Source organism: Engraulis encrasicolus, chromosome 3 (assembly GCF_034702125.1).
Source record: "Engraulis encrasicolus isolate BLACKSEA-1 chromosome 3, IST_EnEncr_1.0, whole genome shotgun sequence".
Lineage (NCBI taxonomy): Eukaryota > Metazoa > Chordata > Actinopteri > Clupeiformes > Engraulidae > Engraulis > Engraulis encrasicolus.
Window position 1 is genome coordinate 34,829,313 of NC_085859.1, and position 14,507 is coordinate 34,843,819.

At 41.9% G+C, this 14,507-nt stretch overlaps 2 protein-coding genes across 3 annotated transcripts in view; one reads left to right on the forward strand and one right to left on the reverse strand.

Annotated features, from left to right (window-relative positions):
- rasa1a (RAS p21 protein activator (GTPase activating protein) 1a) overlaps positions 1–5,037 on the forward strand; it is a 66,975-nt gene extending 61,938 nt beyond the window's left edge. Inside the window, exons 25-26 of one of the 2 annotated variants that reach the window (XM_063195267.1) lie at positions 384–463; positions 3,042–5,037. In XM_063195267.1, coding sequence (XP_063051337.1) covers positions 384–463; positions 3,042–3,081 — 120 coding nt within the window. In that variant the 3' untranslated portion in view covers positions 3,082–5,037. Of the gene's footprint in view, positions 1–383; positions 1,813–3,041 lie in introns of those variants that run through there. The other variant, XM_063195268.1, reaches the window with a different exon arrangement.
- ccnh (cyclin H) lies at positions 1,716–11,962 on the reverse strand. The gene is made up of 10 exons (XM_063195269.1): positions 11,650–11,962; positions 10,874–10,992; positions 10,642–10,761; positions 10,349–10,422; positions 7,496–7,706; positions 6,965–7,128; positions 6,087–6,157; positions 5,640–5,745; positions 2,072–2,138; positions 1,716–1,964 (listed from the first exon to the last, which is right to left on the reverse strand). The coding sequence occupies exons 2-10, from the start codon at positions 10,988–10,990 to the stop codon at positions 1,926–1,928; spliced, it is 969 nt and encodes a 322-aa protein (XP_063051339.1). The 5' UTR covers positions 10,991–10,992; positions 11,650–11,962; the 3' UTR covers positions 1,716–1,925.
- Between the last annotated feature and the right edge of the window lie 2,545 nt (positions 11,963–14,507).

The following is a 14,507-nucleotide window of genomic DNA, read 5'->3' on the forward strand; positions in this document are numbered from 1 at the left end:
GTCTATGACAGACACATTGTGGCAATGCACTGTGAGTTGGAAAAGGAACAAACAAGGACATGACACGTGCAGAGGATGTCCAAAAGTCGTTTTGACATTTCTGTACTGGGAATATTTCAATTCAAGCACTTTAAATGACTTGCATTTTCACATCCACTTACCTAATTCAGCAGTTTTTGAAGACTCCACGGGAAGTCAGCAAAGCTTTATAATAGAACATTTGTGGGTAGCAATTTGTAAGGTCAGCCATGTGTTTTGTGATGTTATGTCGTGTGTGGTTTTTTTTTTTGCACGATCAGCCTCTGAGTCAGGTGTTTTATGTTGTACCGCGTCTTTGTGACATCAGCCTCTGAATCTCAGGTGTTGTTTTTTTTGTCTTTCAGCACGTGCTGAAGAAGTTGCTGGCCATCACAGAGCTGCTTCAGCAGAAGCAGGCGCACTATGCATCGTCCAACAGCACCAGGTAGTCTCTCTCCCCATACCCCCCCCCATCCCCTGTCTGCTCTGGTCCTTCTTGTGCGTTGGGAGTTGCCATAGAAACCCGGAACCCCAGCATGTTCCATCCACCCCCATCACCACAGCAACCACCACCTCCACCATTCATCACCCCATCATCAACCCCCACCCTGTCTGTGTCATCCTTCCTCGTCTCCATGACAACTATGCAAATGCTTTGTCATCAAGGCGTCAAAGCTAAGACACCTCCCTATGCGACGACTCCTGCGGTGCCCCGGGACACTTCATATCAAGTATTTCACCAGCAGGAGTCGGATCACTTTGCTGTCTTTGTTTTTTTCCAAACCCTTTGTCTTTTGTTGTTGTCCTGTCTCGCTTTGAAACGCACACGTATGACCAAGTGACTCTTTGAGGCCTGCGATTGTTAAGATGAACAGGAACAAAAATGTATCATGGACTCTCCCAAAAAATGAAAAACAAACAAACAAGCTTGCCAAAGGTTGCCAAGGGCTGTCTCAGCTTTATGCAAAGAAAGGTAATCACGCAACTGCCACGGACCTCTTCACTGTCTCTAAGCCCCACCCCCTTTCCACTGTAACTGGATTGTGTGATCGTTAAAGATTTTTATATATATTTCAGACTGACATATGTGGTCATATATGCAAATATGCTGACTGGCTTCTTTTCTCCTCCATCTCAGTCTCAATTGTTGATTGAATTTTTCTTATTTTTGTTGGCTGAAAATAAGTATGGGTGTTTTATATCCGGACAATAAAGTCTCTTGCTGGAATCTTGAGTATATAAATTGAACAAAAAAAGCTAAATGTTTTTTTTTTGTCTATAAATTGTTCAACATGTCTGTAAGAGGCTGCGCCTTCTCTGAGGCTACTCACAGAGGATGGAAAGATGTAAAGTGTGATCTTGGGAAAAGTTCATGAAAGTCTGCTGTTTACAACCGTTGATTTGCAAATAGTACAGAAATACTGTATCAAGGATGCATGCACTTATTAAATCTGTTTTTATAAATGGATGTAGTCTGTTGTCCTTGTCAGGCATCTTATCCATTAACACTGTATGTCCATGTATAGAAATGGCTTAATTCTAGAAATCGATTTTCAAAACATTGCCCTCTGAGTACAGGCATTGGGATGGAGACGGAGGGAAAACGTTTTCAAAATTGAGAAATCGTGACCCATTAAATATATGTAGTGTTTTCATTAAATGTGCAAAGAATAGGACTGAAAATGGCAAAAGCAACATATTTTAAAACAAAAATATTTAATTCTTCAGAAATAAGAAATACAAGTCTACAAGACTCATGAGTCTAGCGATCACAGGAAAGCAGATTTGGGGGGGGGGGGGGAGAAACGATAATGCAAAATTGATGTGTTGGTAAAGGGCAGTGCTGAAGAGAGGCAACTAGGGTCCATGTGTTGTCTGCTCAGAAACCATTGGCCACCTTGCAGCCTTCACAGAGAGTCCAGATCATCATCATCGGTATAGACCTCCTGGGAAAAAAAAAAAAATCTACCTCATCACAAAGGAAACTCTATACAGATAATAATGCAATGGGTATGAACACAGAGACAGTGATTGCCAATGATATTGTACGAACCTCCTCAGCGACGAGTGGCTTTTTAGCGACGTCATGTTCCGCTTCGTATCCTGTTCGTTTTCTTTTTCTGTGAGAAGGCACAAGACAACAGGATAAGGATCGGCCCATTTTTGATGAAGAATAACAAATTGCCAAACTAAACATGTCCGAGGCCATCGACTTTTCCCTCCCCATTCTATCCATCAGTTTGTTTCATGTCCATTTGTCCTGTCTTCTTGATAATGATCCATCCACCCCTGTATCAGTGTTGCAGATGTGAAACTACACAAGACCTTGCATGTTGTTCTAGTACTGTACTTTGCATGCCAGAAATGTCTTTGCAGGTGGACACAGATGCCATGGTAATGCACTGTTTGATACTTGGGAAAACGTGCATGTAAACTACCCCCTGGTTGTTGAATTGTCTCAAAGAAGCCCATCTAAATATCCTATACTGCACATCATATTTGGCCAGAAGTATAGCAATGACTCTTTTCCAATGCTGTTTTTCTGGGAGGCCTACAGCTCGACACAATGCAACTCGGCCACCACTTTTTGGTTTTTGAATCGGCACGACACGGCTCAATCGCAAAGCAAAAAGTGGCGGCCGAGTCTTGTTGTGTCGAGCTGTAGGCCTACCTAAAAACAGGCAGTGGAAAAGAGGCATGCATGTCTCAGAAAAACAATGTCCTTAATGGAGTGCACCAACAAATTGGCTTAAATTACAGCATGCCTAATCCTTCTTTGTTCTACAAAATCTAATGTTTCTATCTGTACTTTTCCATTCCTCTCTTTTAACATGAAAATCTCTCAAGCTTTGACAACACTATTCTGGTGTGGGATTTCTGAGATCTTTGCTCAGAAACAGAGCAGCTTATCTGAGCTTATTAGCCCGCCTTGTAATAACATGCTGTTCTATGCTTATATACCTACCTATCTATCTCTCTCTGCTATCTTTTTGGCCTAACACCGCACGCGCTCTGTCTTGCAGAAACGAATGTACCATACTGACTACCATCCAGGTTATGTGATGTGGACATCACCGGGAACAGGACACCGACACCACCAACAACTGAAGCACCCAATCAGAGAGGGAAAACAAAATGGACGGGGAAAAAAACTAAAGAAATAAAATCAATGATGCTGGAGCTGAGATGTTTATCGCTGACCTCAAATATACCAAAATGGCTCCAAGTGTTACCTTTTATTCTATCCTCCTAACTTGTTTTGAATACGCTGTGTCTGCTTCTGTTTCTGTTGTGAACGTGCTTAAAAAACACTGGAGTGTTGTGAGTGATTATCCTATGTTGGACCTTCAAATAAGACTTGGACCTACTGACTTTGTTACGAGTTTGCTCCTGGAACAAATTGTGCATCCTGAACAAAAAAAAAAGCAGCCTAGTTGAAACGCTTGCCCTCTTAATGCTTTTTTCCCTGCCCCTTTTGAACGCAAAGGATGTCTCTGTCGGATGGACTGTAGACTGGAAAAAGTCAGTTCGCCTGCAGGCCCACCGTAGCAATCATGGACCACAGAGACCTGTGAAAATGAGTCTTGTTCCACGGACAACCTTACCTAGTCCTCACCAACAACAACTACTCCCAACTAGACGGGCAAGGCAATTGTGAAGTCGCCCATCAGGGAAAAGACCTGCTGCACCTCTCCACGACACAAGCCTTAAAGAAAAGTCTTACCCAGACCACAACCAACTGCGTTACCAGATCACCTCATCCTCCACTAGCCTTGGGGACAACCCCTTAAAGGCCTGAGGAATTTTGCCCCAAGGCCCAACTGAATACTTCCAAGCTGCTTCGCTTTTTAGCCTAATAGTTACTTGTACGCACCTGAGCTTGTATCTTTGAAAGCAAAAGAAAAAAAAAAAACAATACGTGTTGGATAGATGAACATATTTGTATGGCGTCTCAACTTTGTATCATAGACAAAGTGTTTTAGCTCAATGTGCTTTGTGCATGTGTTTACATTTGATACGAACTTGTATGCTGTATTACGCCGATTTACAACAACCATGGACCTTGAAGCTACAGCAGTTCTATGGTGCACTTCAAGGTCCAACGTGGTTTGTTTCTTTCCCTAGAGGTTAACACAGAAGCCCCTTCTTGGCTTGAGCTCTTTGCTGTGAAGGTGGCAGCCAGAAAAGACCCTGTAAGGAAGCCTTTGCTGATTTCTTAGTAGGATGTTTGGAAACTGCTTTTTACAAAGAGCCCTCTTCAAAGACTTGTAGCCTTGGCAGGATGTTGTAGCTTGGCTTTTGACCAGTCTTTTGCACCCTTTCAATGGACACTATGTATACCACGACACACATTGGCCTAAACTTTCGTACACCTCTGGACTACAAAAAAAGCAAACCGCTGCATTACATTATTCACCTATAAAGATCTGTTCATATGCAAACTCTGTTTTTCCAAAGTATTTGAAGGTGTGTACATGACTGCTCGTCTGAAGTGCTTTTGTCATCATCACCAACCCGAGAAACCTCAGCGTCCTTCACCACTGTATGCAAGTAAAGACAGACTTCACCAATAGCTACATTTACATGGACACTCCTAATCGTACACCAAAAACGGAAAATAAACTACTCCATGCATACATACAGTAAATTCCCTGATCCCTTAAGTCCATCGAGCGATAAGGTGTTCACCTTTAACCTCATGTCTCGCACTATTCGAATGTATTGTATCATTTCACAACCATCACAGAAATACCATCATCTAATCAGACCATCAAATTGAATTTATTCTGATTACAAAAAAAGCTGTCTATGTAAATGTAGCTAGTGAATCCGTGCCCTGAGCCATGTCCTTCGACTGGCTGATGCTGTACTGATCATGTCTCCTTGTGATATCAGAGAGCTGACGTATTTTTTTTATTTTTCTATTTGATTAATATAACCACTTTTGCATCTTAGATACGTGTTTGGGGTGAGAGAGGGGGGACAACTGATCGACCGGGCTGAATAAAACTGTTAGTATTTCACCATTCTGCGTTCCGTTTTTTTCTTTAGCCATTTGAAAAACTTCTGGTTGAGGGTAAGCATGTTGAGCAATGACCTGTTTTTTCATGTACATTTCATCCAGGTAGTTGCCCCAATTGGACAGGTAGAACCGAGTCATTTGGAATAGGAGGCATGGGATTATAGTTTCCAGGGTTCCCACTCTAATTCAGATATAAAAGTCCATGATTTTCCATGACTTTCCAGACCCAAAAAACAGAGTTTCCATGACCACCTCTGTAAAAAGAAATGACTTGAAAGTTTTTAAAGTGTGAAAACTGAAGATTGTCTTCACACCTAGAGCCGACGCAGAGCCACCGTCAGACTTCAGTGGGCTCATTGCATTCTAGAATGTTGCAAGTTACAGCACAAAACCAAACTGTGTCTGGTGAAGCATTGTAGTACAACCAGTAAGAAACAATGTTATACACCAACAAAAATGTTTCGCTTTTACACGAATGTTAAGAAAATTCCATGATATTCCATGACTATGCATGCTAAATGGTAAAATGTCATGACTTATATTATGACTAAGAAGAGCATACCCATGTAAACCAGGCAAGGTGAGTTAGCGTACTTACAAGTTCGTAGATGATAACTCTGCATGGATCCTTTCCAACTTCGGCTTGCATGCGCAAACCTCCTCATTTTTTGGCAGCTCATATTTTTTAGTAACATGTTTGACCCCTGGGAGAAATTTGAGGACAGTAGATGTTGAGAAAGTCAGGACTGAAATATTATTGCTTTTGGTTCAGCTCAGGTAGCACAGATGCAGAATGTCAAATGTTTACATTTGTAGCTAATCTCGTTGAGTACACCTTGGGAAAATGTAGAACTTGCGTCATTTAAAAAAATGAATTCGAACCATTCAATTTTCATTTATACGACCCAATATTTTGATAATGCAGTTTGGGATGTGGTAAGTTCATCAGTTATAGCTAAAAAGGTGGACACAATTTGGACTTAAAATACAGTAAAATACTGTAAAAATACAGTAAATATGTCCAGCAAGGACAAGGATTACTTACTCCTCATGGTCTCCATTAGCTTTGCCATTGTCTCCTTGTCATCTTTCAGTTCCATGCAGTCTGCCAAATAGCTGGACAAAAACAAAGACAGGTTACAAACACAGTACGTGCCCCTAAAATATGTGAAGAGAGTGCCAGGTTTAAAAGTGCATGTTGCAAAGACCAAGTGCACCTCTTTCCTACTCCCTGTGCACTCCTTGCGTTCTTTCAAAAATGCGGACTTCCGTCCTCGGCCTGTTGTTGTGGCCTCGTGTTCGCTGGTGCCTCGCCTCCGTGGAGAATACAACAAAGTTTCCCCACTGTCAGCCTAGCACAACTTTTGGAGGAGTACTCTTCATTCAACATCCCAGAGTACAAATGAGAAAATGACATCAGAATTGCACTTTTGCAAGATATTGAAATACTTTTGTCGTCAGTGACGTCATCACAAGGCCACACGCAGGCAAGGAAGGAAGGGAAGACGGCGGTTAGGATATTAGAAAAAACTCTTTAAGGGGTTGAATTTTTGCATCTACCTGTTTATGCAACCAATCAGTGAACAGAGGGAGGGTAATGTAGCCCAGTGGGAGGGCTTAAACAATGACGACAAACTTAAAAGTCCAACTTTAGGTATGCCCTCATGTTTCAATTAGCAATTGGTGGACAACATGCCTAATATATTTTTTTATTAACACATCATTCAACAAATGTGATGACTAACACAAAGTATCTAGGCTGTTTGTATGACCTGGAAAAGTCTCGTTTAAAAAATGGTGGACCATGGAGAAGATTTTTCATGTATGACATTAGTGAATGGGTAGCATGAATTCTGGAAATAAACAACTAAAGATCTTACACAGTGCACCTTTAAAAACAAACCAACAAGCAGCAGCACCCACCTCTCCATGTTGAGACCAGCTCGAGAGGCGCTGTTGAGCACCGCGGTGAGGGCGATCTGGGAGGGGGAGGCCAGGAGCCCCGCGTCAGTCATGGTCGCCAGGTTCAGGAAGTCATCAGCGCTCTTCCTCAGCACCTCCGGGTTCTCCAGCAGTGGGTACCTAGTCTGGGAAGACATGCAGGCAAGAAAATAGAATAGGGAAAAAAAATCATAATAGAATTCAAATCACCAAACGATGTTACAGATAAACAGACTGTTTTCTACAGTTGCAGTAAATGGGTTGTCAGTTGTCGGGTGCATATGGCAGTCAAATAATTTCACTTGCAAAAACAGTTCTCGTCAATATATTCAATAGTTTATTCAACTAATGTTTGGGTTTATACCGTCATCAGTCTTTCTTTTTTTTTATACAAACAGTGTAGCACCAAGAAGACTTTCATTGTACAGTTTTGAATTGTAATGGTAATTCCCAGTCATCAACAACAACAATAACAAAAACCCTAAAAACAAATAGAAAACATTGGAGTCTCACCTTTAGGTCTATCAGTAAGCCTTCCATAGGCCTGTAGGGCGTATGCACCACCAGGTGGAAGTTCAGCTGTTGGATGAGTAGAAGCTCAAACTCCAGGATCTGCTCCAAGACCTTCTCCTGTGCTGCTGGCGTGTCCTGCAGCTGGCCCACAAACTGCGTACTGGAGACGTTGAACTCATCCACTTTGCAGGCCAGGTATGTGCATGTCAACCTGCCCCGAAACAGATAAGTATCCATGTTATGTGTTATGATGATTACAGAATAAACAAAACATAGCTTAACATGGTGTCTGTACAGGGGCCTATACTACAAAGCTGGTTCAGGGTAAGTTACGGTTAAGTTAAGAGGTAAATCATCTAATATAAGAGCCTTTCTTAAGACAATGAGGACTCCAGGCTCTTCTATTAGATGGTTTACCTCTTCACCTAAGATTAAAGGGGAATTCCACCGGTGGAGACATGAATATGTATTGAAAGTGGGTCATACATGTAGTAGAATAGTAGCATACATTTCTAATTTGGTGCCTTCTTGGCCGAGAAAAGGCAGAAAATGACTTTTTAGTGCTTGTGGATTTGTGACAACAATCCCCATAATGCATTGCAATGCTCAAGTTCCACAGGCCACACCCAGGCAGCTCTGCCAGTAGCCCCAGAGCCATACAGAGGACAGAGGCCCAATTCGAAACGGGAGGCAGTGACTCGATGACTCTCCTCCTACATAAACAGGTCACTGATCAGATAGGCGAAGTTAGCTGATGAGGCCGCCGTTACGAACGGCACTAACGAGTGCGCTGCCTTGCGCATTTGATGTTACGGTGATTCTATGGCAGGAGTTACGTTCATCACGTTAGCGCTTAGCGTAGGCATGCTATTTCAACTGTGAATGATCGTCGGACGGCGGAATCGTAAAATAGGCTATAAATAGATCTAGCGACAGCATATTTAGATACTACAATGTTGATTTATCCATTCGATTTTCAATATCTACACACGTAAGTGTCAGAATAAAGAGTATGATAAGGTAGTAGCTTGGGTAGTAGCCATGTTTGTTTTTCAGGTTTCCGGTTGAGAGGGAGGTGGCGCACAGCATGTTGGGTACCAAGGCAGCGAAGTCAGCATCTGATGTATCCTCGAAATATCCTCGTTACGCCCACAAATGCAGTCAACTGCCGAGAGAGGAAATAAAGCAATTTTTCGTTTCGATCCACACTTCATGACTCGATGTCCAGTTAGCTCACTGGAAGGACAGATGCCTTCCCTGTTTCGAATTGGGCCAGAGTCAGGCAATCTCCGCTGTGTGCTAGGGCCGACTTCCTCATTAGCAAAATTAGCTGTTTTAGCTTCTCAGTACTGCTCAGCGTTGCGAATGTTAGTGCCTAGTAGTGGGCGTAGCACACAGCAAATGCAATGCGATGCAATGCAGGGAATATGACAAGACTTGCTGTTCGTAGTAATAAGTTCAGATAATCATCACAGATGGTAAAACTGTTGTGATTATCACCACCGAGACAGTTGATAGTTTACATATTTGGGGTGATTACCCCGCAGTATAGTTAGTTAGTCCTTATTTTTGGCTGTTAACGTGGTGGTTCTATGTTGAGTCTATGGGAAGACAGCCGCTTTAGGCACGACCTTATCTCGTTGAAAGGCGGGGCTGCAATTTAATTCCTGGTCCTCCAATCGCGTAACTCTACCCTCTGTATGGCTCTGAGTATCCCCATACGACTTTGTTGCCATTGGCCAACATAGACGAAGCACATGAGCAAGAACTTGTTGTCACGATGTAGGTGGTATTAAATACAGCGCATTTAAAGTCGGCCACAAATATGAACGAGACAATGAGCTCGCACCAGTTTGCTCTACAAACACACCACGTGTGAGGAGTGGGGGGACAGGCAGTGAGGAGGAGCTGAAGTGGGGACCTGCGCAAACTTGTGTAGGGGTGTGAGACAAGACTCATATACACACGTGAGTGAGTTGTTGACCAACCAGTTCATGGGCGCATGACGGAGGCAGTCTGCAAGCGAGCATTGACGGGGATAAGCCACTGCAGAGGTTGCAAGATCTGACTGCAGTCGCATTCATCCCGCGATAGTTTGACACCATGTGACATGTCACCTCGTCGACGCAACATCACCGAAATTTTGAAGTTTGACAGGAAATCGAACAGGCATGCAATTTTTTGAGCCAGAATGCATTGCTGTCTAAATGCGCGTGTAGCCGTTGCGGTATCTTGAATGTGATGACTTACTGGAGCCTCAATGCCGGTGATTTCAAAAGCACTGGCACACTGATCTGTGGTAGCTCTGTTAGCGCATTAGGTCCAACCCCCTATGGGCGGGGTTGAAAGGGTAGGAAAAAGGCTTGTAGTCTCAACAGAAATCCACCTCTCTTACACTTCCTCCTACAATGATGCAAAATTACGATTTTTACATCATTGTAAGAGGAAGTGTTCAGAGGTGAATACGGATTTCTCCTGTCTCAGGGGAATTAAGAGAGTGTTGCACGACCATTCAAAATTATGACGGGGTGTCTAGTACTGGAAAGCCTAATGTAAATGGGTGGAGTGTCCCTTTAACTTATCCTGAACCAGCTTTGTAGTACAGGCCCCATATTCTCATACTTCCTGGCTATGTCCAAAGAATTAAGTTAAAACCAACACATTAATCAAGATTTTAGATCACGACGAAAATGTCTTCCATCACCAAGAAGAAGTTACAACTTAGCTTGTCTGACTAATGTGAAGAGTACTGTGTAAGTTTAGTCACTACTGACAATACAGTATATAATGCAACAAGACAGAAGAGATGCAACTGTTATCACTTAAGTGCAAGGACGCAACTGGCAAGCTTACATTATTATTCTTGGGTGATACTCCATCAGCGAATTGTTCAGGTAAAACCTCCTAAAATACATGGCGGCTGTACCCTGAGAGAGAGAGAGAGAGAGAGAGAGAGAGAGAGAGAGAGAGAGAGAGAGAGAGAGAGAGAGAGAGAGAGAGAGAGAGAGAGAGAGAGAGAGAGAGAGAGATAGATAGAGAGAGAGAGAGGGGGGGGGGGAATAAAAGAGCAGTGAGGGTTTTTTGGTATTCAATTTAAAATTGTTTTTTTTCTTGTACAACTTCTCCTATGAATGGGTCTTCTTTACCACAACGGATTTTGGCATTGCAGGTTTGAACATGGCACAGAAGTCCAGCAGCCTCTTCTCATAGTGTCGAAAGAGCACCATCTCCTCCCGGGGGTCCAGGAAGAAATTGTCGCTGTATGACTGCAGACAGCGAAGCAGAGAAATTTGGGGAATTTACAACTCTTAAGCAGAGAACATTCTACAAATCCCAATTGAAAAAATGAGGGGTTAAAACATTTTCGCCATAGCCTACCTTTCCACTGGCCAATGTCTTCGAGCGAAACTTCTGGTTACATTCAAATCTTTTCCTCTCCAGACTGGCCTCATTTTCGAAGATCCAGAATTTTTTCTGAGAGCTGTTATGGTACATACCTGCCAGAATGGAGTAGTAGGGAGAAAAACAATACATTACATTACATTGCACTTACAGTAGCTGACACTTTTATACAAAGCGACTTACAGATATTATTTACAGGGTATTGGTTACAGTCCCTGGAGCAATGTGGAATTAGGTCCCTTGCTCATGGGCACTTCAGCCATGGATAGAGGTGTAGGGACTGGAACTGTGGGACTGCCCTCTGATCACAAGTCCACCTCCCTAACCACTAGGCCACAGCTCCCCCTGTACCATGCTTTTGAAATGTTTTGTAGTTATAATTATACACACAGTCACATTACATTTTATTAACAAACCAATAACTATAAAATAGGTCAGCAAACTTTCAAATTAAAGCCATCATGGGTGGCCAGTGTGCTCTTCAATGTTGGTGATAGAAGTAGATGTGTGTATGGCATGCGCATGTTTGTCTTACAATGTTCGTTATGTGCACTAATAGTGTAAGATACGCTACCCGACACCTGAATTTGACCATAGGGATCAGTAACTCTACTTCTACGATTACAGCTACTCTACTACTATAGCCTACTACCAAAGTCTGTAGAACATCTTTGCTAACTACACATGAATAGACACGACCAACGTCCCCTACGGAAAAAAGTACAGTAAAAGGTTTAATTTCTTGCACTCACCGTGGATTCGCTGTCACAATGGAAGTAGAGAATGATGTTAGAGTAACTCTAGGCTCATAGAGAATATCTCGTTGAATGTGATGATAATGAAATGACTAAAACTCACTAGCATGTCAAGCTGGATATTTTAAATTCCAAGCTCACATGGTGATTGGTTTGCTGTGAGTGGAATCTCGCAGATGTTTTCTGCATCCAAAGGCGTGAAGAACGTTGTGGGAAAAGGCCAACATATAAACTTTATCTAACGCACAATAAATATCCTATCACCTGCTTTTCAAATACAACAGAGCAGCAGCACTTCGCGAAGATACCTACAATCTACAACATCATTGGCCGGCTGAATTCTATCCTCTTCCAAATTTAAAGCATGTAAGACTACTGTAAACGTTTGATTAAAACCCTATGGCTGTATCCGGATCAGGTTTCAAATGGTTATGTAGTTTGTTCGATCATTTGTTTTTATTGAATATGTGTTTTCTTCTCCAAAGGTCTGATAATTCATAAAAACAAGTCATATATTATATGGCGAACTTTTATTTTGTTCTATATAAATGGATACTTCCGCTAAAAAAATCTGATAGTACACTTTCGCTGACTTCTATCCAAAAAAAACCCCTCATTGTTGACGCCTAGTGGTGAGGAAGAGGGAGAAGTAACTACGTTTTGCCATCAACTATACTACTCTCCTTGTTTATTATGTTTATTATGTTTATGATGAATGATTATGAATAGGTTTGGACTTTTTTCCAACGTGCTGTAAGATGCGACGTCATTCTGATACTTTGGTAAGGCCAAGTTAAGCATAAAAAAGCACTTTGACTGACACAATGTTTAGTGACCTTTTAATAACATATACCGCTTACATTTTTGTTCACCCAGAAAAAACAAAATACAGCCATTAATGTTTGAACATGTACCCACAAAAGTGAGTAGGCCTACACCCCAGATTAAAATCCAGTAGAGAAGGGGCCGTGTTGGCTCGAATCGTCTCGAAACGAAAAAGGATTAAAAGGGAGGTCATCGGTGTGCGTTTCAACCTTTCTTTGCATTGAACTTTTAGCCTACATTTTGAGTGTTGGTGGGGATAGTAATTATGAATAAATAAAAAGATGAAAAAATAACTTCAAGAAGGAAAAATTCAAAGAAGTGTGCGAACCTTTTTTCAAAAAATACGTAATCTTTTTGTTCAGCACCAGGGATTGTGCACAAGTAACTCTCTACATGGGGAATGTAATTAACCAGTTATCTCTGAGGTACCCTGAGCATGGTACCGTCAAAAAGGATTGTAAGTGTGCGGACTCCTCACTCCGAAAACTACAGTCAGCCTTTGTCCTGTACCTTTTCCTGGGATGTGCACAATCTTCACCTTCAACAGTTCGGAGTGGGCGGCCCTTCCTCTTCCAACATGACTGTGCACCAGTGCACATAGGAAGGTCCTTAACCCTTTGAGGAGTACCATCACAAATATGTGATTAGAATTTTGCCCAAATTTTGAGTTCTCATTATGATGTCATAATGTCTTTGCGAGATTTTTAACACAGACGTCTATAGGAGCTGTAGAGTGTTCCAGTAAAATTCTAGAAGAACCTCTAGAAATTCCTTACTCCTCAAAGGGCTAAAGACTGCCTGGTGTGGATAAACTTGGCTGACCTGCACAGAGTCCTAACCTGAACCCGATAGAATACCTTTTGGATGAATTAGAGCGGAGACTGAGAGCCAGGCCAAAACAACATCCGTGTTTGACCTCATCAACAAGCTTTTGGAACAACTGTCAAAAAATCCTATAAGCATACTCCTCAACCTTGTGTGCTGGCCCTAGAAGAGTTGAGGCTTGTAATATCTGCAAAAGGTGAACCGACATCATATTGAACCCTATCAGTTAGAAATGGTATAGCACTCTGTAAGTAAGTAAGCAAATAGGCCTATTGGTGGTACTGTATTGTGTGCAGTGCATGTACCATAGCCTATGTTCAGTTTCAACATCAAATGAAGCAGTGCAGCACCCGCTGTCTTAACTTCATAGTCCAATACACAGCTAAATAGATGAATATGAATAGGCGTAAAGTTACAATATTTGGCAGATTTGACATGCTGTCTGTTTTTGACACTGTTCCTTGTAGGCTATTGTGCCATGGCCCATGAGCCATCACTGCCATTATTAGGCCTATACATTATTCTACCCTACAGCTTTGAAATGTAACTAAGATACCACAAACTGTATCTTTCCATTGGATGTGTGATGGGTGAATTTAGAGTTATGAAGTAGACAAATCCTATTTCCAGTTATTCTTCACTAAAGTAACGCAAAAGTATTGTATTGCCTTACATTTTATACAGTAGTATTATGATAGTATAAGATTCTCTGTTCTAAATTATTTGCATTAAGAACGTCTCTGGTATTATTAGTATTACATACAGAGGGATTATGTTGAATAAAATGACAGTGTAACATGTAATCAGTAATGCGTCATAGTTTTTGAGTAACTTGCACAACCTTTCTTATCATCACATCTTTGAGAAAGAAAGAAAAACACTTCTTGACATGATGCAACGATTTTATCAGGGTTTTTTTCTTCTCTCGGCAGAAACCACATTGTAATGCCACTGGGACTGTGTGGCAACCCTACCAGACAGACACTGTCATTTGGCTGAACATAAAGATGTGTCTTTCCTGTTATCGAATGCTTGCAGGCAGCTGCACTGATGGATGATGGTGTAGTGTGGCTGGTCCACCACTAGGGGTCCTGGATCCTGTAAGTCCCTCTCTAAGCATCATTCTGCACATCTCATGTTGTTGGTGGAAAGATATTTCATGCTTCCCCCATATATTTTTTTGATCATGATAGTGTTTTATTAGG

Excerpts from the sequence above, each read along its gene's own strand:
- ccnh (XM_063195269.1), bottom strand. The coding sequence starts at position 10,990 with ATGTACCATAACAGCTCTCAGAAAAAATTCTGGATCTTCGAAAATGAG. Across the intron at positions 6,158-6,964 it reads GCTGGTCTCAACATGGAGAG|CTATTTGGCAGACTGCATGG; the intron begins GTGGGTGCTGCT and ends GTTTTTGTCCAG. Across the intron at positions 2,139-5,639 it reads GAGTTATCATCTACGAACTT|AAAAAGAAAACGAACAGGAT; the intron begins GTAAGTACGCTA and ends GCCTTCTCACAG.